Source organism: Microcebus murinus, chromosome 2, assembly GCF_040939455.1.
Source record: "Microcebus murinus isolate Inina chromosome 2, M.murinus_Inina_mat1.0, whole genome shotgun sequence".
Lineage (NCBI taxonomy): Eukaryota > Metazoa > Chordata > Mammalia > Primates > Cheirogaleidae > Microcebus > Microcebus murinus.
In genome coordinates this window covers 101,716,699-101,743,394 of record NC_134105.1, presented here as the reverse complement: position 1 = coordinate 101,743,394, position 26,696 = coordinate 101,716,699, and the positions used below count along the sequence as shown (strand labels likewise).

The following is a 26,696-nucleotide window of genomic DNA, read 5'->3' as shown; positions in this document are numbered from 1 at the left end:
GAGTATGTGGAATAACTGGAACCCTCATATATTGTTAACAGGAATGTAAAATGGTATAAGCACTTTGGAAAAACATTTTGGCAATTTCTTAAAAAGTTAAACAGAAGACAAAGGACCCCGTGGAGATGGTCAAAAGATTTGATAACATTTTTCCAAAGGAGATGGGTAGTAAGCACATGAAAATTTGATCAACATTGTTAGCCATCGGAGAAATGCACATTACGACCGCAGTGAGATTCCATGTTACACCTCCTAGGATGGCTGTAATCAAAAAGACAAATGATGTCAGGTGTTGGTGAGGTTGTGGAGAAATCAGAACCCTCATACACTGCTGATGAGAATGTAACATAATGCAGCTACTTTGGAAGACAGTCTGGAAATTCCTCAAAAGGTTAAACATAGAGTTATCAGATGACCCAGCAATTCTACCCCTAGAATGGAAACACAAATCCATGCAAAAACTTGTATACAAATGTTTATAACAGTGCTATTCATAATAACCCAAAAGTGGAAACAATCCAAATGTCCATCAATTGATGAATTAATAAAGTATGATATTAATATACCCATAAAAATAAATTTAAAAATAAAAAATACACTTTGTATTTTTTGTCCTGAATGCAATTCAACCACTTCATCAAGTGCTTGACCAAGCAAGCAGCAATTGATCCAGTACTGGGAGGAACATTGGTCATACTGGCCTTCAAAAAACACCTTCCTAATTTGCATCCTCTGTCATTGAAATTTTTCCACTTGATTCAAACTGCTTCTTTGGCTTTTCCTCCCTCACTGCCCGCACACACAAACTCTCAGAGCAGAGTGGACCACTGTCGTATATTAGGGTGCCTGTTCTCTGATTCAGGAGCAGGTTGGCAGCCTGGGGCTCTGGATCTTAGGGATCTTCCATCCTATTTGAAATATTTATTACCACGACCTCAGGGCTTCTCAGCAGTGTTTAGTGAAGAGATCAAGATACCTCATTACCACGTATTTTAAAAGCTTCCAGCCCTATTTTTAGCCTCCTGAGCCATGTCAACCTTGGCACCCAGCCCACGACCAGATTCATACCCACTGCAGCCTCAGCACAGCGCACCTGTCTTTGATTTTCACTGCATGAGGATGCACTCAGTAAAAAGCCCAAGGAGATACCTGGAGAAAGGATATTATTGCCAGCAAGGCTTAGGTTGTTAGAGTTAGAAAAAATGTTTCCTACCATCCCAGCACTTACTCCTTTTGTATCTGCTTACCTGTCTCGCTCCCTATACTGTAAGTACCACAATACAGACATGATTTATTTATTTAGATGTCTGAGGGGTATCACATAGAATCTGGAAGTTATTTGATGCTCAAATGATCAAATGATTAGAAAAATAAAGTGAACTGCCACTTTTGGTGAAGATAAAATAAAAGGAATGAGATTTACCCTTCCACACACACACACAAAAAGACAAAATGCAAGAGACAATGTTTTCAAGATACTAGATACGTCAGGCAATGAAAGACAGTGGATCTTGAGAGACAGGAACAAATGAGGTGAGCCCTGTGATTGTTCTAGCTCAGTGCTCAGAGAGAGTTTGCAGGCTGCTGTGCAGGGAGGAAAATCTAGACAGCACCTGACTGTCTCTCTGAGTTCAGGACACAGAGCTGGGAGGCTGAGAGGCCAAAGAAGCTAGAGTTTGCAGGACGTCAGAGAGGAGAGAACTGCACACAGAGAGAACTCTGTAGAATCTGTAGATGGTTTAGTTCCCCTGCATCTTAAGCAGAGTACTGATAAGCATGCGAGGAAATTACACAAGACAGGAGAGAGAACCACCTGAAAGAATTAGAAGAAAAAATCCCTGAGGCCCACAGGGCCAGGGATACTTTCTGCCAGAGTAGAAAACTTTATAATTCACACAGCATCAGGTAGGATACTCAGAAGGGTTATGCTTCAGGAGTGGGTAAAGATTACCTTTAGATTAAATGTTTCTCTGGTCATACTTTGGAAAGATCTGAAGGAATCAACCTGTTGCCAAGTAACTTAACTGCATCCCAGTACAGACCTCAAGTATATTTCTAAGGATACAAAAATAGTCAGCACTCAGAAAGATAAAATTCACAATGTCTAACTTCTAATTGAAAATTGCCCAGCATGCAAAGAAGTAGTGAAATATTATCAATAATAAGAGAAAAATCAAAACAGCCAAGAAAAGACATATAATTTGTAGAGGAGGACATATAGACACTTATTATATTATAATTTCATTCTATATGCTCAAGTTGCTGGAGGAACTATGCAACATATTTAGTAAAGATATGGGGTATAATTTTAAAAACTTATGGAGATGAAAACTGACATGTTTAAAATAAAAAAAAACATTGAATGGGATTAATAGTCCATTAGATACTACAGAAGAAAATATTAGTGAACTTGAAGACATAGCAATAAAAATTATCTAACATAAAACATAAAGGGGGGGAACCAAAAAACAAACAAAAACTGAAAGAACTCAAAGAGGAATATAACATTAGTGAGGTGTGGGAAAATTTCAAGCCCCTTAAAATAAGAACAGTTGAAATACCTTAAATATGGGGTAGATGGAAAATCACTGAAAATTTTCAAAATAGAGGGTGCTCCAAATCCACAAAGTCAAGAATATTAATGAACCTGAGGACAAGAAACATGAAGAAAATTATACCAATGCACATGACAATAAAATTGCTTCAAACAAATGACAAGTAATCATAAAAATAGCCAAAGAAAAATAGATACATCACACTAGGAAAGCCATATTACAGAGGGAAAAAGAAATGAATAAGAGGAAATTTCTTATTGTTAACAGAAACAATGCAAACCAGGGAACAGTGGAGGAGCATTCTTAATATGTACTGAAAGAAAAAGCAAAGAAACAAATAGCAACAACAACAATAAAAAGTGTAACACTATAATTCTATATACAGCAAAATATCTTTTTTGGATCAAGATAAAGTAAGTTTTTTTCCAGATATTTAAAAGCTGAAATAATTTAACACCGGCAAGACTATAAGCTATAAGAAATTTTAAGGGAAGTCCTTCAGGTTGAAGGAAAATGATATCAAATTGAATTATCTCAGAAATTCAAGGTTCTTTAAACATTGAAAAATCAATCAATGTAATTCACTGCATTTACAGACTAAAAAAGGAAAACCATCAACTATCTCAATAGATGGAGAAAAAGCATTTCTCAAACTCCAACATTCATTTCTGTTACACACTCTCAGGCAAAGCAGAATAAAGAATATCCTCAAGTGGCAGAAAAAAAGAAGTAAAACACATGCAGATTGGAAAGGAAGAACTAAAAGTCTGTAATCAGATGACACGATCATCTATGTAGAAAATCCTATGGAACTTACATGAAAGCTATAAAAACTAAAAAGCTAATATACAACTTATATACCACCAAACTCAAAACTAATATACAAAAATAATTGTATTTCTGTTCACTAACTGAATAATCAGAAACCAAAATTGAAAACAACATTTATAATATGATCCAAGTAAATGAAATACTTAGAGGAAATAAAATGTGCGCAAAACCTATTCACCAATAACTATAAAACTTAAAAAAAATATTAAAGACCTAAATAGAGAGCTATTCCATGCTCATGAATCAAGACTCAAAATGGAAAAGATGTCCATTTCATCACCTCCAAATTTAATAAGTCCCAGTCAAAATCCCAGCATAATATTTTTAAATTGACAAGTTTATTCTAAAATTAATATGGAAGTGTGAAGAACGTAGAATAGCTAAAGCAACTTTTGAAAACATTGAAATTAGAAGACTACATTACCTGACTTTAATATTTACTATAAAGCTACAGTAAATAAAACATTGGTGCCAGGACAGAGAAACAGATCAATGTAACAGAGATAAACTCAAACCAATATGACCAGTTGATTTTTGAGAAAGATGCAAAGGCATTTCAATAGAGAAAGGAGAGCCTACAACAAACAGTAATAGAACAACAACTGGGTATCCATACGCTTTCCTCCTCCCTTCTTCCCACAAAAATAATACAGCTTCGTCCGTACATTCCACCATAAATGGGCATGCTTTCTTCATTTTATTGTGCTTCAAGATATTGTGTTTTTTACACTTGGAAGGTTTATGGCAATCCCGCATCCAGCAAATCTATTAAGTGCTGTTTTTCCAATAGCATGTGCTCACCATCTCTGTCACATTTTGGCAATTCTCACAATATTTCAAACTTTTTAAATATGGTTTTATATCTGTTATGGTGATCTTTGATCAGTTGTCTTTAATCTTACTACTGGAATTGTTTTGAGGCACCACAAACGGCATCCACATAAGATGGCCAATATGTAGCTCCAAGGTGCAACTGGTTAGCATACAGTTCTTAGAAGATGGCGAACTTAATTGATACATGTTGTGTGTGTTCTGACAACTCCGCAGACTGGCTGTTCCCTCATCTTCCTCCTTCTCCCCAGGCCTCTTTGTTCCCTGAGACACAAAATATTGAAATTAGGCCAGGCCTTTAAGTGTTCAAGGGAAAGAGTCACATGTTTCTCACTTTAAATCAAAAGATAGATATGATGAAGTTTGGTGAGGAAGGCATGTTGAAAGCTGAGATAGGCCAAAAGCTAGGACTCTCGTGCTAAATAGTTAGCCAAGTTATGAATCCAAAGGAAAAGTGCTTGAGAGAAATTAAAAGTGCTACTACAGGTTGGGCGCGGTGGCTCACGCCTGTAATCCTAGCACTCTGGGAGGCTGAGGTGGGCGGATCGCTCAAGGTCAGGAGTTCAAAACCAGCCTGAGCAAGATCAAGACCCTGTCGCTACTAAAAATAGAAAGAAATTAATTGGCCAACTAAAAATATATAGAAAAAATTAGCCGGGCATGGTGGCACGTGCCTGTAGTCCCAGCTACTCGGGAGGCTGAGGCAGAAGGATTGCTTGAGCCCAGGAGTTTGAGGTTGCTGTGAGCTAGGCTGACACCACGGCACTCACTCTAGCCTGGGCAACAAAGTGAGATTCTGTCTCAAAAAAAAATAATAAAAATAAAACAAAACAAAACAGTGTTATTACAGAGAACACACGAATGATAAGAAAGCAAAAACAGCCTTATTGCTGATATGGAGAAAGTTTCAGTGGTCTGGATAGAAGATCAAACCAGCCACAACATTCTCTTAAGCCAAAGCCTTATCCAGAGCAAGGCCAGAACTCTCTTAAACTCCATGAAGGCTAAGAGAAGCAAGAAAGCTGCAGAAGAGAATTTGGAAGCTAGCAGAGGTTGGTTCATGAGGTTTGAGGAAAGAAGCTGTCTCTATAACATAAAAGTGCAAGGGGAAGGAGGAAGTGCTGACAAAGAAGCTGCAGCATATTTTCCAGAAGGTTTAGCTAAGATCACTGATAAAGGTGGCACTAAACTGATTGTCATTGTAGAAAAAACAGGCTTCTGTTGGAAGAGGATGCCATCTAGGACATTTATAGCTAGAGAGGAGAAGTCAATGCCTGGCTTCAAAGCTTTGAAAGACAGGCTGACTCTCTTGTTGGGGACTAATGCAGCTGATGAATTTAAGCTGAAGCCAGTGCTAATTTATCGTTCTGAAAATGGTAGGGCCCTTTAGAATTATTCAAAATCTACTCTGTCTATGCTCTGTAAGGGGAATAACAAAGTTTGGATGACAGCGAATCTGTTTATAGCATATTTGCTGAATATTTTAAGCCCATTGTTGAGACCTATGGTTTAGAAAAAAATGATGCCTTTAAAAATATAACTGCTCAAGCCAGGCGTGGTGGCTCACGCCTGTAATCCTAGCACTCTGGGAGGCTGAGGCGGGCAGATCGCTCAAGGTCAGGAGTTCGAAACCAGCCTGAGCAAGAGCAGGACCCCGTCTCTACTATAAATAGAAATTAATTGGCCAACTAATATATATAGAAAAAATTAGCTGGGCATGGCGGCACATGCCTGTAGTCCCAGCTACTCGGGAGGCTGAGGCAGCAGGATTGCTTGAGCCCATGAGTTGGAGGTTGCTGTGAGCTAGGCTGACGCCACAGCACTCACTCTAGCCTGGGCAACAAAGTGAGACTCTGTCTCAAAAAAAAAAAAAAAAAAAAAAGATATGACTGCTCATTGACAATATACCTAGTCACTCAAAAGCTCTGATGGGGATATATACGATTAATATTGTTTTATTGCCTGTTGCCACAACATTCAATTGTAGCCCAGAGATCATAGAGTGATTTCAACTTGAAATTCCAAGCAATTGAAAAACACTTCACTAGATCCTAGATGCTATTACCAAAATAGAAACTGCAGTCTTCAGCTAGTTTGTGTATGTGGCATTTAAGAATAGAAGGGACCTGCACTGAAAGAATAAATCCTCAGCGTTTAAAAAAAAAAAAAATAGATTACACATCGTGTGATTCTACATATGTAAAATTTTGAAGACACAAACTACTTTTTAGGGACAAAAAGTAGAGCAGTTGTTTTCTAGGGATTGGTTGGCAGGGAGAGGTGTGAAGAAGGGAATACAAATGGGGATTACAAAAATTTTAGAGGTGATATGTCAGTCAGTCAGTCATACACCAAAAAAAAAGCAGTAAAAATTGAAGTTTGCAAGTGTGCTAAATGAGGCTGATTTCTCTATTTCTACCTGGCCATCCGGACTGATGGGGACAAATTATGGAAGCATGGTGGCTCCTTTGGAGTGAGAAAAGGCCCCGATGGCAGAGGAATCCCGTATTGACTACCCACTAGGTGTCAGGCCCTGTGTCAAGCACTTTAAATGAATTATCCCTTTTCATTCTCATAAAAACTCTTTGAAGTAAGTAACATCATCCTTATTTTACACATGAGAAAATAGAGCCTCCAAGAGTTTGAACCACTCGCGCTGTGACTGCTGCTCTCTGCCATGCAGCCAGCGCTGTTGCCAGAAGACTTCACTGCCTGCTTCCAGTCACAGCGCTTTGCTTAGTCCTGGAAACTCTACCTTCCCCTACAATACTGGGAATGGGGAAGGGGTGGAATCCCCCCCCTACTCCCCGGGAATTATGTGTTCTTGCTTGGTCTGGAGTCCAAGGTGGTACTGAGGACCTGGGAGAGATTAGGATTCTTGCACTTGGGGTGACCAACCATCTTCCTTTCACTGGAAGAGAAGGAGTTCCTGGAAAGCAAGACTTTGATTTTAAAACCACGCTGAGTCAGTCATCGGACTCTAGCTCAGCAGAGGGCTTGTTCTCCAGGACTCAAGTTTTCTGGCTCCTTGGTCCTTCAGGACATGCCCAGAGTATTTTCTTGGACTTTAGGCCAGACTGATGAGATGGCTTCCCCGGCAAATAAAGGAACAAAGGAAGGCAATATTCTTTTTTCATTGCTCTTTATTTCTGTGCTGTCTAAATGTCAGGATCACTAGGGAAGATAATTCCTGCCTTTTCAACCTTACATTTCCAGATGGAGGTTTACCTAGAATTGGTGGCTATGAAAAGAGTCAGGGCCTCTACTTGGGTGGAAATGGTAGTCAACGGGAAAGCAGCTTTTCTAAACATACTGAGCTAGATCCTTAGTGATGCCCCACCCTACAAAGTGGGGGACATGGCTCCAGAGACAATCTACTTGTTTGACTTCTTCTGCCCCGAACCTGGACTTTGGGGCTGCTGTTGAGAGCCCTTGCCCTGGTTTTCGGATGAGTTGGAATCAGCCTCTTTGTCACAGGACGTGCACTCGGGCCTGGGGTCTGTACAGCAGCACTTAGGCCGAGTACAACACGGGGGTCTTGGCTGGCAGCACTGAGTGCATTTTGCCTGGCAGCATTGAGGGCATTTTGGCTGGACGCAGCATTGAGGGCATTTCGGTTGGCAGCATGGATTGCATTTTGGCTGGCAGCATCGAACACATTTTGGTGGGCAGCATGGGTTGCATTTTGGTTGGTCACACATCTTCTGGAGATTTGGAGATCCTAGAAAAAAAAAGAGAGAAGAATCTTGTCATCAGCAGGAAAGCTGAGTATCTGCTTTAATCCCCTCCTCCTTCCTTAACCCCTGGACACATCCATCTTCAGGGTGGTGACTCAGACCAGGGTTAGGAAAGCAGGGGGCACAGCCAGCCCCATAAATCTGTGCCCTTGTATATGTCAGTATGTTTGTTCCTTACCAGGGAACCATTTGCCAGATAAAGAATCAAAAGACTAGAATATGTAAGAAATTTGCCTCAGGTCTCTTCTCTAATGAGAAGCAGTGTGATCCTCAGGAGACTGATTCTGAGTCAAGTGTCAGGTACTTCACGAACATTATCTCATGTAATGATTGCTACCAGCCTAAGACGTAGGCATTTTGACCCCTCCTTACGTATGAGGACAAATGAAGTTCGGAGATCTACCTCAGTTGCTTATAAGTGGATTCAAGCCAGGTTTCATTCCCCCCACCTCCACCCCAGGCCCAAGCATGTGCTTGTTCTGGTCTCAGATGTGGCACCCAGGGACCCAGGTATACTTAGGGGGACCACCTGTCACACGTCTCCTGAATGTTCCATCTCACCCCTTGCACTGGAGACATGAGAGGTCAGCTGCTGGTGGGGAAGGGCCAGCAAGACAGAATGGAAGGGACATTGCTCTGGGCATCACAGGACCTGACTTCCAGGCCTGGTTCTATACCCCCCAGCCACAGGGCTCGGGCAGCTCTCTCTTCACCTCTCTGGGCTTTTATCTCTTCTTCTATAAAAGGGCAGTGGTGAGGTTGAGGAGGGAGAAATTGGACCTTGTAGGTGTCCTCAAACTCAGCCATTCAGAACTTTTGTAATTTCCTGATTCTTCTAGTAGTAGAAAAAACCCAAACAACTCTTTCTTTGCTTCTGTCAACCGACCCTTCTTCCCCCTGGGAAATTAAGTCCTCCCGGGAAGGTCCCTAGGCTTAGGCCCCAATTTGGGACCCCTGGGGTAGCCCCTTTATGGTTTACCCTGTCCCTCCTATGGCACATAGATGAATGAATGAATGCCACTGTTGTGGCCCCAGACCAGGACAAAGGGTCTAGAAGTGGCCAGGAGTCAGCAGGCAGCGAGCAGGGTAGCTATCTAGCCTTTGGGGGGATATAGAAGGAAGAGAAATGAGCACCTACCACCCCCCCCACTGGGGACTCAGCCCACAGCCATGCACCCATGTGAGGGAGGGGCCAGGCTTGTCAGAGCCCTGTCATAGAGCAGAAAAAATGGGTGTGGGACTCGGAGTGACAACAGCTGAGGTGCAATCATGGGATTGGTGAGAAAAGCCTCTCCCCCAAACTGGTTTTTTAAAAACTGAACCAGTTACTACGGTGGGCTGTCCTCTAAGGAAACACATGCCTGTGTATCGATGTTGGGGTGTGTGTGCGCGCACACGCACATGTATGCATGTGTCCGTGTGTAAGCACAGGTGCACAAAAGGAAGACCTAGAGGTTCGTGATGATGGCTGTTTAGCTGGATCAAGTTGAGACTACTGTGCTCACTCATGAGCCTTTTAAATTATGTGTGACTAGCTCACAGCAGTGCCTCCTTCAGCTGTGGGCTCCTCTCCTCCCAGTGGCTCCGTCCTTGCCCTCCATCCCATGCCTGCCCTGCCGCCCTGCCATCGGCCACTTCCTGCCAGACATGCTCCAGATGCTCTGTCCGATGCAGAAAGCCACATCTCTTGCTGTTTTGTCCTGCTCTTTTCTGTGTCCTCCAGATAGAGGGACTCTTAGGGACAGGAACTACAAATCCCTCCTCACATCAAAGGCTTCCTGAGGTTCACGCCTGTAGGACCGAAATCTGTATCATTCTCCCGCAGGGTGTGCAGGATTCTCCAGTTAGATCGTTATTAAAGGACACCTGCCAGATGGCCTACTTTGCTGTCTGAACCGCCCTTGTGACTATGGAAGACCCAGGGCTTTGGCTATCCTAAATGATGGGTGTCAGGCCCTTAGACTCAGCCCTTTTCATCTGGGGATCCACCTAAATCCAGGTCGTGCTGTACAAACTGTCCCACTGAGTCAGGTGTGGCTGCTATCTCCACCCATGGAAGCAGCAACTTTCAAACTGATGAGCCGTGACCCAGCCCCAGCCCAGCTTCTCTCCACTTCAGCTTTCTGAACTGTCAGAGCCTCCTCGCCTTGGGGTTTCTCTGTCGGAGACTCCTGGCCTGTGCCCAAGGAGGCTGCACTGTGTTCCCTGACGCTGTCTGAGGGTCACCTGGCAGAAATGCCCACAGGCCCCCCTATGCTTTGAATTTTCTAAACCAGGGCACCAGGAATGAGAGAAATTTGGGAAGGGTCACCTTGCAAAACCCTGTTACCTGCTCTAAACCCTCCATACTCCCAAGCCCTGGCTATATGGCTGTAGCCAGAACCAGGTCGGGGCAGTTCCTGCATGAAAGGGGAAAATGACTTCTTGGGTTGGGAGGTTGGCTTTGACTCATCTGTGACTTCGCTTCCTGCCAGTTATTCTAGGATTCATTCTGCCTTTCAGGAAGAGGGTTCCTGTTTTAAGAGAAAGATACAAGGGCAAGACTTCTAAAGGGTGGGGGTGAGGACAAGTCACAGTCCCTCCTCCCAGGTCGGGGGAAGTTGCAAAGAGGCTGAGTGAGGTGGCAGAGACCTGCCCTGTGAAGCCCTGGCTTGCCTGGGTGGGAACAGGCAGGTGAGCGGCCAAGCAATGGGGAGGCACAGAGAAAGGAAATGAGACCTGGACGTATCAGCATAAAAACAGGTCAAAGGAGAGAGCAAAGGGCCATGAGTGCCCTGCTGTCGACCACCATTGTTGTGCTCAAAGCTATGTCACAAAGGGTGGGGGGGGGAGAGTGCACACACACATGCCTTTGGTGCCCCGGCAGCTGTACGGTATGAGTGTGGGTGTGCGCAGGGACCCTGATATCTGCCTCCTTGTTTGAATCTTCCCTCAGGGGCCATACCTAAGACCAGACTCTGAGCGGGGAGGGGGAAGAGCGAGTCCCTTCAGGTTTCATTTTCTGTTGTTTCTGTCTGTCTGTGTTTGGTTTTGCCTCCTTCACCACTTCTTCTCTCCGCCTCTCCATGGCTCTCTGGTCTTTCACTCTATCTCTGTCTTTCCTCTCCCCTTCTATAGCTGTGGTTTACCTTTCTCTATCCTGATGGTCAGTGCCCTGAATTGACCCTTCAGAGTCTCTTTGCCACTGGGAAAATCCAGCTCTGTAGGATCCATCCTTCCAGGTACAGACTGGATTGTTTCTACAGAAGCAAATCTCATCCCAGCCACCAGAGGGTGTGGAAGCATCTGAGTGCACTGGGGACTCCCATCCAGGGGCTCCCCCACAGAGGCTCCAAGCATGTGCCCTGTGGTCAGGTCCTAGGAATAAGTCCTGAAAGTGGAGCTTGTGCCATGAGGAAGATGGAGAGCAGGTCGGGAGTCAGCCTTGTTCCCTGCGGCCTGGGTAGGGCCATGCTAAGTCCCTCAGCAGCCTCCCCACCCTGGACACAGGTCCCTGCCCTCTGAGCCAGCACTGTCTCCACTGTCCCGCTGCTGCCGGGTGGACAGTGCCTGCTTTCCTTTAATCAGAAATCACCTCTAGTCACTGGCCTCCTGACAGATGTTCCTCCTTTAATCCAGGAATGGTTAACCCTCGTTGAACCCTCCTACCTTCAGATCCTTGGCTCCTACCCAACAAACGTGCCTCCTGTACCACCCTGCCTCCTGCGAGACAGTTTCCTCTCCTTAGGACAAGATTCTCCCCAAGTCCCATATTCCCTCCTTCCTCACCAAGGTCCACACTGCCTGCCCCAGGAAACCTGCCAGATCATGCCATAACACCTGTGGCACAGAGCCAGGGCCATCCTTTTAGGTCTACTGCTCTGTTTTAGTGAGAATCCATGTAGAGCCAAACCCAGGTCATGAAGGTCCTGGCAAAGCACACTAACCTCTCTTTGAAATTTGACCACCAGCCCAGCCTCACCTCCAGCCACGTCCTCTCAGGCTAATCCTCAGACGGGCTCTGATTAGGCACCTGCAATCCCATTCACCTCTTTCTGGATCTTTGAATGTGTTCTGCCCTGTCCTCAAACACCATTCCCTGGTCTCCATCCCCACAACCTCATTTAGTATTATTCAAACCTCCAGTCTCCACTTAAACAGCAGCACTCCCAGGGGGAAAACTTCCTTAACCTATACGCTCTGTCTCCCGGACAGGCTTTCTTGGAGCCCCCTGTACTCCCCATCACCCTTTCATAATAGTCATTACTTCCCTACTTGTCTGACTTCTCTGCTGTGCTGGCTTCATGAGCACAGGCGTCCTCGCCATCTTGCCTGCCACTGTTTCGTATCTAACAAACTGCATGATATTATGTTGGCCTCAGTAAGCAAATAAGTAATGAATGATTGAATGAACGAATGAACAAGCCATGGGAGGAAAACCCAAAAGATAAGGTTTCTCCGTGTTACCTGGTCTGGTCACACACACACACTCTTCAATTCACGATTTTCATGCTTGACTTCTCACGGAGGCTGTCTTCCCTTGACTGGGTCTAGCAGATGTGATGGATCTTTCTCAGCAGCCTAGTGAGTCCATGACTAACAAGAGTCAAAGTCTTCTGAGCCAGGTGGGTTCCCCTCCCCTCCTAGTGGCAAGAGTCTAGGTAAGCCTCTATGACATCATAATTCTGTCTCCAAGACTCTATGACTGTGAGCGACAGACTGACTCACCAGCACCCCCTGCTGGCTGGAGGGTCTGACCCACTTAGTTTATTTCCTGAAAGAAAACTCTTTAACCCATAATAAGCATTCTGTCACTTCAAACACAAGCCTAAAGTACAGATTTGTATTGAGTGTCCACTATCTACCAGAATCCGGCCAAAAAACTGAAGTGTAGCTCAATAGGATGTAGTTCACATTTTCAAAGATCTAATTAAAAAATCAAGGCAAGTCAATAAACAACTTTGATACTATGTGGTAAGAAGGATGGTAGGCTAAGCTCACGGTGCCATGGCTGTGTGTGGGTCCAGTTTAGGGTTCTGAGAGGCTTCCTGGAAGAAGTGATGTTTAAACTGGGTCTTAGCAATCAGAGCTAGGGAGTAGGACGTGGGGTTGGGTCTGAGGGGACATTTTCAGACCCAGCGATGGCAAAGTGTGGACTGTTTGGGGGAGAAGCCCCATGTGGCTGGAACAGAGTAGGGAGTAAGGAGATGGGGGAAATTAAGCTACAAAAGTATATAAGGCTGTGTTGGTTAGGGCCTTGTATGCCAAAAGAAGGAGTTTAGACTTCATCCTGAGTTCACTGGGAACCAGTGAAAGGTTTTAAACGGAGGACAAACTGGGGCTGTCAGGGGCAGGGACACTGTTTCATTCTCTTTGATATTCCTAGTGTCTGGCTCAGCACTTGGCACATGGCTGATTCTGAAACTGAATCAATTTAATCACCTAAAATAGTGATGAAAGAGAGGCATTTGGTTACATTTGTTCTCTTCCTTTCCTCTTCTAGTATGGTCTCTTTGAGGACAGTGACTAGGAACTTATCTTCTCCTAGAAAGCAGACCTGCCATTAACATTTGCAGGGCACTGGGAAGAACATAAATGGAGGCTCCTCACCTGTGGGGGCCACCCTAGTTCTATTCCTACTCCCAGCTCCATCCTGACCATGAGGGAGCTCAGGTGTGCATGCGTGCATACACCTTAGCCACGCCATCCAAGTTCTGTTCATACACTGGCTTTTCAAACCGTCCATGTCTTGGCTTTTAGGCAATCTCCTGGCTGCTTTTGGGCCACCCTGATTGCTGTCCCTCAGCCATGTGCATATTCTAGAGCCACCCCTGGGGCCATTTAGTAAGTTCTTTACCTCTGAGGTCAGTTGTCACCAAGATCAGGACAGGGTCATCTCTATTCATCAATATTCTGAATAGTCTGTGAATAATTTCTGAATTTGCATCCACTTGTTGTCCTCTGAAAGGGACATCTGAAAGGCCTGGAAGGGAGTAGCTAGGCCATCAGCAACAACTTCTGTGTCCTACCAGGTGAATTGGACCCCAAATTAAAGCTGCAGGCTTTAACTCAAGCCCTTAACTGTCCTCCAGTGGGATTTGGGACTACCTCCTCTCTGTCACCATTCTGCTTTCGAGAGGTTGAAGTATCACAGCCCTTCTCCCAACTCCACTCTACATCTTGGGTCCCAACTCCAGTTAGGTGGCCGTCCCTTTTGCCTCCTCAGACCCAGTTAGCCTCACCAACAGCAAGAATTCATAAGGCCCATCAAGGTAATGAAATAGTATGAGAATTTTCAAGTAATTCTTGACTACTGCATCTAGTTCAAGACTTAGCTTTACTGCCTCCTGGTGGGGACACAGCCACCCTTAACAGTCCGAAAACAAGAACAATAGCTCCCCTTTAGTTGACTTATCTAACATATGAATTCCAAAAATTTCTGTGGTACTGTGTGTGTGTGGGGTGGGGGTGGGGGTGGAGGGATGGGTGTGAATGAACAAGAGAGAGAGTGAGCGTGCCTGTTATCAATTTATTGGCTCTCAGTGTCAAACACACCCTTTGATATATGCTCTAGGATAAACAAGGGAACTCCTTGAATCATCTCCCCTTTAAAGTGAGGATGATGTTACTCTTTCCTGGTATAGGGTGTTAGAGGGATATTTCAGGGAAATTGCAGAAGAAAGAGGTGGGCGTGTGTGGCCATCTGATGGTGCCTGCCCCAGGCCTGGGGCTGGAACTAGATCCCCTAGTCTCCTTGCAACCTCCACGTGAGAATGACCTTTTCATAGCCTTCCCACCCTGAAACCAGAGCCCCCACCTGGCCTGAGCTGTACACAATGAGCTATATGGAGATGAGGTGTATGGAGACGGGGTGGAGGTCATCTACACAGGACTGTAGCCTTCTCTCCAAGCCCCCCCTGTAGCCTGCGTGCCTGAAGGCAGTCCTTTCATCCCTGCTGCCGCCTGGAAACCCACTTCACATCCGGGTATCTGCAGTTTCCTGATGTCCGCTTTGCCCTGTGTTGGGGAACATGGCTCATTGTTTGCCAAGCGACTCCAGCCCTGCCCAGTCTAAACAAGCCGGAGAACTCTGCTCTCTGGTGGCTGAACCGCACCTTTTCCAATGAGCTATGAACCCTATCCAAGTTTTTGTTTTTCTTTGGGTCTCTCTCTTAGCCTTTTCCTTTTATCTTATAGTTACTCTTTCTTTTATTATTGTTAGTAATTCTTATATTAAACTCCCTCTGTCTAACTTACTCCATGGTTTCTATCTCTTTGTTTGATCTGCTGCTACAGCCAGATAGCTTAGAGATAGAGCTTGGTTCTATAGTACACCAGCTCTGTGACTTTCAACAAATTACTTAATCTTAGATTCCTGGCCTGTAAAATGTGGATAGACATAGTTCTTTGTAATGAGCTATAACATCTTAAAAGATTGCTGGCATAGAGTTAGCACGCAGTTATATATGGCCAATCAAGGGAACAGAGTGAAAGAGAAGAAAAAGGGACAGAGAAGAAAAGTAAACCAGGAAAATAGCCAAAGGAACAAGAGGTTGAGAGAAATGTACACATAAACATGTTAAGCAAAATCCAAGAACTCAATAGACAATGAAATTAATTGGCAAGAGATCAACAGATCCTCTAATTTATTGAAAATAAGCATTTTATACAATACAGTTTAGAAAAAAATTTCAAATAATCTTATTTAATATTCAAAATATCAAAACCACAATGAGATATCACTGAACTCCAATGAGAATGGCTTTTATCAAAAAGTTCTAAAACAACAAATGTTGGCATGGATACACAGAGACAGGAACACTCATACACTGCTCGTGGGAGTGCAAACTAGTATAGCCTCTATGGAAAGTACAATGGAGATACCTCAAAGAACTAAAAGTAGACCTATCATTTGATCCAGCAATCCCTACTGGGTATTTACCCCAAAGAAAAAAGACATTATATCAAAAAGACATCTGCACTCAAATGTTTATACAAGCATAATTCACAATTACAAAGATGTGGACACAACCCAAGTGCCCATCAATACGTGAGTGGATTAATAAAATGTGGTATATGTGTACCATGGAGTACTATTCAGCCATAAAAAATGGTGAACTAATACCTCTAGTATTAACTTGGATGGAGCTGGAGACCAGTCTTCTAATTGAAGTATCACAAGAATGGAAAAACAAACACCACATGTACTCACCATTAAATTGGAACTAATCTATCAATACCTATGTGCACATATGGAAATAACACTCATTGGAAATCAAGAAGGTGGGAGGGGGAGGTGGGGATGGGTAAATTCACACCTAACAGGTACAATGCACACTATCTGGGTGATGGGCACACTTACAACTTTGTCTCAAATGGCACAAAAGCAATTTATGTAACCATAACGTTTGTACCCTGGTAATATTATGAAATTTAAAAAAAATTACAGTAAACCAACTTAGTATGTATTGTCATTGTCAAGGTTGTTTCCGTTTTCAAATGTCTAAGATGAGGCTCAGAGAAGTGTCCCAAGCCACGCAGCTAGCTTGTAAGTCTGTTTGTGAATCCTGCAGTCTTTCCACTACTGCCCTCTTGTGGTGTGGTAGATATCAGTACCTGACACTTCATAGCCCAGATTGTTAACCGCTGGGCCCTGCAGGGAGTTTAGCTCTCTCTGGGAATTGTCCTTCTGTTTTCATTTAAGCCGACTCTAGTCCCTAAAGAAGACGATACACAACACTTGAAGGTATCCAACATGACTCAAAGAAGAAATATTTATAATTATTGTCCCATCTTTTAAAATTTTTATTGTTTGTTTTCTGTTATATTGTGCTTAAAGTTTATATAGTAATATGTGTGTAAAATTTGTTAATGAATTCAAGTATACTTATTACATACTAATACAGGTTTGAATAAGATCACTCTAGAGCTACATTTCCCCAAATTATTTGACAAGGTATAAGTAATCTTCTTAATTTAATAATAGAGGAACACATTTAATTTTGTTCAAGAAATATGTATAATGCCTCCTTGCATTAAGGTTGGGGAACAAAATCAAAGTCCCACAGATTTACTTTCTCAGTAACAAAGCAGAATAAATTTATGTAGTAAAATGTGTATTCAGTAACATTGAATAGTATCTCAAGTATATTCTGATATTGAAAAATAAGATAACGTTGATGAGTTCTTTCCCATCCATTAGACAATATACATCAAGGCAAGGATTAGGCAGAAATTCTACATAAGGATTAGTAAAGGTCACGTGCTCCTGAGTCAGATAATCTATCAGAGACTTCCTGGCTTACCTCTGATTAGGCATTTTATTTTCTTAGATGTAGATCATCTGCTAAGAATAAAAATAGTACGTGCCATTTATATCACAATGATACTTCTATTGTTTACAGCATTTGTGAAGAACCTTATCACTTGCAATCATTTTTTTCACAGAACACGTGTTGTCGACAAAGCATAGCATCTCTAACATTCTGTGAAAGCTTTCAAATACTTTTAACAACTACAATAATTTTTCTAATAAAATCTTACATTGGGACCACTATATATAAGACAAACGAGTTTATCTATTTGTTTAGGTTTATCTTTCACATTGAAATTTACATCAGTTAATTAAGAAAAAAATGGGCTATTTGATGAACATACAAAAATTAATTCATGATTTGTGGATGACAGTGCAGTCTTATAACTAGTCTCGGCATCTGCTGTATTTCTGTATTTTTTTTTTCTGGCTGGTCAGCACCAGTAAAACCATAAATACTACTTTTCAAATGGTGATCAGGGCCTCTGCTCAGACTTGCACAGACTGTGCACAACACAACCCCAGGGAGCACCCGTCACAGCACCAGCATCGGACAGTGGCCAGGCTTGGTTTGTTCCTTTGTTTTACTTTTTAACAACTCACTTGCCAATTTGAGCATATTTTTCTATTAGATTAACCTCAATATTTGAAGAAGCAATTGTAAAGGGTTTGGGGGCTATCAGTAGAAATGCCTAAGAACTGCCCGCATTCTTTAATTAGAAAATGTTTAATGTCAAAAGAATTATTTTTTTAAAAAATGAGTGTGTCAGACAATGTAAATCATTGTTGAGTAGAGAAATATAGGACATGCCATGACTTGACATGATGTATGATGTGATACAGCACAATGTAATATATTACTTGCATATATATAATATTGTAAGACAATTCCACAATGCTACTCTTAACACTCTAAGATTCCTCATTCCCTGACTGTAAACTTTTAAAAGCAATTCAGCCACAGCAGATAGAAATGGTGGCAGCTGGGGGTGGGAGTGGAGAGGACCCTGCTTCCTGCTGGGCTCTCACAGCCTTCTCCCATTCTCTGCCTGCGTGACGCTCAGCACTGGTGCCGTCACACACTCTCTGCCTGTTTGACTCAGCATCACCAGCAGCTTAAGACCCCAGATCACCTGTCATCACCGGGATTCGTCCTTTCCCCATAGGTCTGCATATTCCCCAGTGGAACCCCATCTGTCACCCTTCACCAGTACCCCAAAGCCCCCAGAGTCCCCCAAGACTCATCTTCTATATCAATAAAACACACTCTACCAACCAGCTCCTCTCTCAAGGCCTCTCTGCCGTCTTGCTCTAACGGAAACCTGGGTTCCCCAGTGTCCTCTGGTGGCGTGGCTGTTTTCTTCCTGCCCACATAGTTTGTAGTCCCTGGGTCTGGAAGGGGCCAAGCATCCATTAGCCAGCCACTGGTCCTCCACTGCAGCTCCCCAGGAACCACTCAGCACTCGGCTCACTGTACTGCAACACTTCTTGTCACCGTCTTTGCTTATTTTACTATTTACAGAAATGATACCTTCAATAATTTGCTTTATAATTCTTTGACCTCTGTGCTTCTAATTGGTTTGTCCTTCAACCTCCCGTTTATCTACTCTCATGTCATATCAGCCTAGACCTCATTATTATTAACAACTTCAACCCTTTCATAACATCAAATTGAAGTAATCCACTCCCCAGACCTCACTTCCTGCATTCCCAACTCACTTCTCGTGTTCCAGCTCTAAGAAGTCTTGACATTTTCACCGGACATCACTTCCTTCATGCCTTCATTTCTCTTCTCACCCAGTATAAGCTCCATGAGCTACCACTATATGATCACCCGCTTGCAAAATCCACATCTTTCTTGCCCTCCTGTCTCTCTCCTTAAACTTCCAACACTTCCTTCCCCCTTCTCACTTTCAGCCGATGGACATACTTATTATTTTGCTGAGAAAATAGAAGCAATCAGAAGAGAACATCCACATTTTCTTGCCCCTGCTACCCTACCTACATTTGTCCCTTTATACTCTCTTTTCCTTCCTGCTACGGAGTACGATCTGCCCATGCTCCTCTCTGAGGACAGCCCCTCCACTGGTGCCCAGGACTCATCCCTATAGTCTACCCAAGAGTATCACACCAGCAATTGTCCCTGCTCTATCACTCATGATTATTTTGTCCCTCTATAAATTCAAATCAGGGTGTAAAATATTATATCATCTGCCATCTGAAATACACATGCAATGCCTATCTGAAAGATATGTCTGTCTCTCCTTTTTCTAACTTAAATCTCACAACCACTTCAAGTCAACACTCAATTACCTGTTTTCTTCACCGTGAAACTCCTCAGAAATGTTTTTGTCCTCTTTGTCTCTAATTCTACTTTAAACCTAGCCAGCCAAGCTTTCATCTCACCGTTTTGCCCATGTCAAGGTCCCTGATGATCTCCATGTTGCCAGATGTGATGGGTGTAATTGAAACTACCTCCCGAACTTGCCTGAGCCGGTCACCCCCTCTTTCTTGGAGTGCTCTCTTCGCTTGACTGCTCGGCTTTGACTCTTACAGAGATGGCCTCCTTCCTCGCTGGTCTCTCCACTAATTTTCCTTAATGCTTCCTTCTCATAGCCCTGATTTCCAAATATTAGAGTGTTCCAGGGCTCAGTCATTGTGTATCTTCTCCCTCTCTCTGTATTTAGTCTGTACGTGATATCATCCTGTCCCAAACATATGCTGACAATTCTCAAACTTCTTTTTCTAGGCTTTTGTATCCAAGATGCCTCTTCATTTTCCTACTCGGATAATTAATATTATCTCAAATTTAAAACAAAACTATCCCTCCCATTAAAAAAAAAAAAAAAAAAAAAAAACCCTGCTTCTCCTAAAGTCATCTTCATCTCTTAAAAAGTAACTCCATCCTTCCCATTGCCTGTATGAAAGCAATCCTTGACTCCTCTTTTTCTCATACATTCATATCTATTTACTAATGAATCCTGTTGGTTTGGTCTTCAAAATATATCTAGAATCTGAAAACTTCTTATCACTTCCACCACAGATGCCTTGGGCCAAGCCACTATTGGCTCCTGCCCTGATTGGTGTAGTGGCCTCCTGCAGGGTCACCCTGATCTGCATTTGACCTCTACAGTCTTTCCTTAATAAAACAGAGGCAGGGGCCGGGCGCGGTGGCTCACGCCTGTAATCCTAGCACTTTGGGAGGCCAAGGCGGGCGGATCGCTCAAGGTCAGGAGTTCGAAACCAGCCTGAGCGAGACCTCGTCTCTACCAAAAATAGAAAGAAATTAATTGACCAACTAAAAATATATATACAAAAAATTAGCCGGGCATGGTGGCGCATGCCTGTAGTCCCAGCTACTCGGGAGGCTGAGGCAGTAGGATCGCTGAGCCCAGGAGATTGAGGTTGCTGTGAGCCAGGCTGATGCCACGGCATTCACTCTAGCCTGGGCAACAAAGTGAGACTCTGTCTCAAAAAAAAAAAAAAAAAAAAAAAAACAGAGGCAGGATAGCCACAGGTTGGTTAACAGATACAAAGTGAAGCTAGATAGGAGGAATAAGTTCTCATATCTGTAGCACAGTAGGGTGACAATAACTAACAACAATTTATTGTAATTATTTTCAAATAGTTGCAAGGGGATTTTGAGTGCTCACAGCACAAAGAAATGACAAATATTTGAGGTGATGGATATGCCAGTTACCTTGATTTGATCATTGCACATTGTATACATGTATCAAAAATCACACTGTTCCTCATAAATATGTGCAATTATTATGTGTCAATTAAAAATAATAATAGCAAAAAAAGCCCCATAACTTAGGTAATTGTGCACTTCTGGCTTTATCAGACATTGTTTGGCAATATGTCAGCATCTTAAATTTATTTATTTTTCATTCAACACACAACAATTACTTAAGCACATTTTGGCGATAGTGTCTATTAAAAACATAGTTACTACAATTTTTCTGCCATTGCTTTTGCAATATCAATGTAAATATCATATTGCAATGATTTATTTAATATGTTAAAAAGCTGATCTCAATATTTATAACTTTCCTTCTGTTGATTATGTGCCAGTCATTTTTTATTTAATTGCTTGAACGTACTGTACCAAAACAAGCAAAATGGAGATATTGCCAAAGGCCATATTCCTTTTTAGTTTTGTTGTAAATATTTCATGATTTCAGCCTTAGAATAATTCATGAAGTTAGGTTCTGAAGCATTCTGAACTTCTTTATCTGCAAATGATTCTAATCGTACTTCTAAATCAGCTGGTCATCTAACATCCTTGGTATCAATTGCATGTGATTTTTAACAAGCTATTCTCTAGTAGTACAGTCATACATCACTTAATGATGGGGTATGCTCTGAGAAATACATCAATACGTGCAATCTCCTTGCTGTGGGAACATCATAGAGTGTAATTACACAAGCCTAGATGATTTGGTCTACCACACACCTAGGCTGTATGGTATAGCCTGTGGCTCCTAGACTGTAAACCTGCACAGCATGTTACTGTAGTGAATATTGTACCAATGGTTTACAACCTTTTTGGCACCAGGGACAGGTTTCATGGAAGACAATTTTCCATGGGGTGGGAGGGAGGCAGAGTTCAGGCAGCAATGCAAGTGATGGGGAGTGGCTGTAAATGCAGATGAAGCTATGAAGAAACACTTGCCTGCCTGTGTGCCCCCACGTCCACAGTTCCTAAGTTTCATGGGAGACAATTTTCCCATGGGGGCAGGGCAGGGTCAGGGCTCTGTGGTCTGTGGGCGGGGCTGGGGGCGGGTTGAAAGACAGCAGCTATAGGCAATTGTAACAGGATGGTAAGTATTTGTGTATCTAAACATATCTAAACCTAGAAAAGGCCCAATTAAAATGTGTATATATATATAATTTATATAAAAATTATATATATACACACAGATATATAAAATATAGAGAGAGTAAAAATATAGTATAAAAGATAAAAAATGATACATCTGTGTAGGGCACTTACTATGAATGGAGTTTGCAGGACTGGAAGTTCTGCTCTGGGTAAGTCAGTGAGTGAGTGGTGAGTGAATCTGAAAACCTAGGACATTACTGTACACCACTGTAGACTTTATAAACACTGTACACTTAGGCTACACTAAATTTTTCTTCAAAAATAAATTAACCTTAGCTTATTATAACTTTTTAATTTTATAAACTTTTAATTTTTTTAAACTCTTTGTTTTATAATAACACTTAGCTTAGAACACAGACACATTGTATAGTTGTACAAAAATATTTTCTTTCTTTATATCCTTATCCTGTAAGCTTTTTTTCTATTTACATTTTTTTTTTTTAATTTTTAAAATTTTTGTTGAAAACGAAGACAAAAACACACACACAGCCCAGGCCTACACAGGGGCAGGATCATCACTATCACTGTCTTCCACCTCCACATCTTGCTGCATTGGGAGTCTTCACGGGCAATAATACACATGGAGCTGTCATCTCCTATGATAACAATGCCTTCTTCTGGAATACTTTGTGAAGGGCCTGCCTGAGGCCGTTGTAAAGTTAACTTTTTTTTTTTAATAAGTAGAAAAAGTGTACTCTAAAAAAGTAATGCTAAAAAATATAGCACAGTAAATATGTAAATCAATAACATAGTCATTTTTATTATTATCAAGTATTATGTACCGTACATAGCTGCACATGCTACATTTTTATGCAACTGGAAGAACAGTAGGTTTGTTTACACCAGGATCACCATGAACATGTGAGTAGTGCCTTGTGCTACAATGCCTATGACGTCCAGGTGATAGGATTTTTCAGTGTCATTATAATCTACGGGACCACTCTCTCATGTGGTCCATTGTTGACCAAAGCATTGTTATGCAGTGCATGACTGTACATGTTTTTCTGTCATGTACACTGTGGAAACCCACTTTAGATTTAATATAATGCATTTTCATTGCCAGATTTAAATTTATGTCTATTTTAAAAATTATCTTAGCTATTTCAAGTCAATGTACATTATGTTTTATAGCAAATCGACAATTTTAATTGTCAGGATGTAGCTGGCGTAAAGCTTTCTTGTGAAATCTCACTGCATAAAACATGTCAGTGAATTTACCATATTAGTAATAATTATAAAAGGCACATCCTGGTGATTTAAAAAATATAATCATATTGTATTATTTTAAGATAAATTAGAGTCAAATATTGGGCAATGGCATTAATTTTATACACTATAATCAATATGGTTATTGCTAGTTGAAGACAATCAGTACCAGTACTCTGTAGTTTTTTCGTTTTAAGCCTGAATATTCTGTTGGGAACAGAAATAATTATTTTTTAAAAATGTTCTCTGTTTAATTAGTGATCAATTTCTAGTGTAAAGAGTCATTATTTTACCTTGATCTAAATAAGCATTTATAAATATAAAGACAGATAAGAAAATGTATACTAGGTGCTAAGATTAGTTTTAGCATGACAGTATTATATATGACTATATATGGCATATGACTTGTTCACCAGCTGCTAAAATAACTTACCATGAGACATTGATGCACCTGGACTTATTTGACATCACAATGAGCTGTAATACAATTTGATGTGAATAAAATTTTACATAACTAGATACAGTATATACAGCGTGAGGTGGATGCATCACACAGTTATGCTCTTAATATTGGGATTTTTGAGAGAGCTAATTCATCATACCCTTTTTCTTTCTAAACTCTTAACCAATTGAGAAAGAGGTCAGTTTAAGAACCAAAATGGATTTCATAATATTTATCCCAAACCAGCCAGATGCAGTGGCTTACACCTATAATCTTAGCTCTCTGGGAGTCCTGTATGGGAGGATTGCTTGAGCTCAGTAGTTTGAGACCAGCCTGAGAAAGAGTGAGACTCTTTCTCTACTTAAAAAAAAAAATAGAAAAAATTAGCTGGGCATTGTGGTGTGCACCTGTAGTCCCAGTTGCTTGGGAGGCTGAGGTAGGAGGATCCCTTGAGCCCACGAGCTTGAGGTTACAGTGAGCTAAGATGATGCCACTGCACTGTAACCTCTAGCCAAGTGACAAGTGAGATTGTTTTTTTTTTTTTAATTTATTCCAAAATCTGAACCTTGGGGTCTGCATTGGAATAGAACTTGATCTGCAGAGAGACAACCTCCCAGCTCCTCGAGAGCGAGCACAATAGAACAGCACAGACACACACAGGTAGGACTCTTGCCATTTTGCCTCTTGGATGACTCACTCTTTCTCCAGTGGTAAGGAGTGAGTTTGAAATATAAGATACTATTTTAAAGAATGAGGCTAAGAATATGGAGAAAAAGAATATTTCCTTTTAAATTAATAAACATGACTAAAAAGTTAAAAACACACACTGCGATGTTACAAAATTTTTACTCTGGGATCTGCTAGTTAGACTAATAGCTCACATTAACCTGGAGAGCCAGGTGATTCCTAAGGTGTTATCATTTATCGTCTATTTAACATTTAACATTTTTAAGCAAGCTATTTAACATTTTTGAGCAATCATGTGGAATCTTATCCAGGGTGTCAAAACACACACACACACACACACACACACAAATAGAAATCTCAAGAACCCCTGAAACACCTCTCTGTTTCCATCCTACTGTTTCTTTTGTCATAGATTGAAACCATGGATCTGGAAGTCCTATTCCTTGGGCTGAGCATTGGGATGACAGAGATGGTGGTGACATCTGGCTTCATTCTAACCATGAGAGCTCAGTGCCCCGAGTGGCCCTGGCAAGCCATGACCTTTAGTGATTTATTAGGGGCCAAGAGGGTGGCCTGGAACAGAAGTTGCTAATCTTTCTTTTGCTAGGACACACCTAACAGGTGGAATTCATGTGTGAGACAGGCTCCCCTGCCTGAGCCCAGGTGTTTTAATAGCTGTGGTTTGGTTAATCTAAGCTGTGGATATGTGCAGTTTCTGGGGTACTGACCATAGCCCCATTCCTTTGTTTCCCACTGACCCGATAGGCGTCAGTGTGTCTCAAGACTGCGGCTAAGTGCCCATGGCCTTGACGGGTGGGCAGAAGCACTGCCGTGGCCTCTGGCCCACGTCCACTGTTGGGGTGGGAAGCGCAGTGCCTTGACAGAATACCCCCCTAACCCATGCCTTTGTCCCTCTTTTGTAGAAGACGGAAAGAACTCACAAAAGGTAGGCAGCAACTCCAAGGCCAAAGGGTCTCCCAGGTATTGTGCTAACGGGACCACTGTATGGATTCCCACCTGAGTCTGGCAGAGACAGAGTGAGGGACTCAGGGGTGTGGATAGGCTCAAGGAAAGTATTTTTCATGCCTCTTTAAACTGAGATCTGAGAGCTACAAGTACCCTGTGCCATGTCCTCTTTGCACATGAGATTCTCCCAAATAAGAGTGGTGTGGGAAGCAGAATGTTCTAGATGCCTAGGAAGAAAGCTCAGAGATGGGAACACCTGCTGGAACAGCATGGAACAGAGTCACTTAGAGTTTGAAACATGCCCCTTCTACTCCCCTCTGGGTCTTTCGTTTTCACAGTCCTCTCAAACAGCTCAGACCTTGGGCGTGACTTTGGGGGGAATTTCCCATTTGGCTGGCTTATTGTTGGGTCTGTTTAAAAAATCCAGGTTAATGTGAGCTCCCCAGGGCTAGGGTAGCAACAAACAACAAATAGAACAGGGTAACAGGAAAGATAAGCTTTATTTTCTCACTCTGATAAGGCTTCAGAGAGCAGATTTTTCTCTTGCATGCAGGTCCCCTTGATCTAGGAACAGAGCCAAGGCGAGGAGGCCTGGGGGTCTCAGCAAAGTGAGGAAGCCATCACCCATGAACCAGGAGGCCGAGAGCAGGAGGAGAGGGGAGAAGAAGGGTAAGAGCAAGGAAAGGGGTCGATTCGAGGCTGGTCTTCGGCTGTGATTCTTTGGTTCCGTGTAGCTCGGCAGGTCAGCTGCAGCCCCAGGAGCAATGGCAGTAACTGGAGCACCCAGAGGACCTCTCCTCGCAGCAGCCGGGAAGCTGGGGCGGGCTCAGGTAGACGCTGGGAAACCGGTGAGAAACTGGAGACAGGCTGACTTCAAAGCCAGAAACACAGCAGCTGGGAACGCAGCAGGAGTCGGCCGGAGGCGGGGATGGGGCTGGACAAGAAGCAGGAGCCTGAGGGGCCTGCGGGGCCTGAGGGAGGCACTTAGGTGGACATTTGGGGAGGGACGTGGCAGAGAGCTGGCTCTTCTGCTGCTTTTGCTGGTAAGACATCTTGGAGAAAGTCGGGTACCCTGAAAAACAGTGCAGATATTTTGAAAGTCCAATTAATACAAACCTTGCTTGTATCAATGTTTTTCTACAAAACCTGAAATTCTGGCTGCATCCTTACAGCACAGCAGCCCTGCTTTCCTGACAAAGGAGAAATTCAGCAGTGCATGGTTTAGAATTCGGCAACGCCTTCTCCTACATGCCTGGGTCTC

General features: G+C 42.6%; 3 protein-coding genes across 3 annotated transcripts in view; all 3 read right to left on the bottom strand.

Moving 5' to 3' along the window:
• Positions 1-26,696, bottom strand: part of S100A9 (S100 calcium binding protein A9) — a 442,604-nt gene that overhangs the window by 397,763 nt on the left and 18,145 nt on the right. The gene's annotated exons all lie outside the window — the stretch shown is intronic.
• SMCP (sperm mitochondria associated cysteine rich protein) lies at positions 7,343-12,573 on the bottom strand. Its single transcript, XM_012791293.3, has 2 exons — positions 12,401-12,573; positions 7,343-7,938 (listed from the first exon to the last, which is right to left on the bottom strand). Exon 2 carries the CDS (start codon positions 7,916-7,918, stop codon positions 7,592-7,594), a length of 327 nt encoding a protein of 108 aa, XP_012646747.1. The 5' UTR covers positions 7,919-7,938; positions 12,401-12,573; the 3' UTR covers positions 7,343-7,591.
• Positions 26,179-26,487, bottom strand: LCE7A (late cornified envelope 7A). Its single transcript, XM_076010412.1, has one exon. It carries the CDS (start codon positions 26,485-26,487, stop codon positions 26,179-26,181), a length of 309 nt encoding a protein of 102 aa, XP_075866527.1.

Coding starts and splice junctions, on each gene's coding strand:
- LCE7A (XM_076010412.1), bottom strand. CDS start 26,487: ATGTCTTACCAGCAAAAGCAGCAGAAGAGCCAGCTCTCTGCCACGTCC.
- SMCP (XM_012791293.3), bottom strand. CDS start 7,918: ATGTGTGACCAACCAAAATGCAACCCATGCTGCCCACCAAAATGTGTT.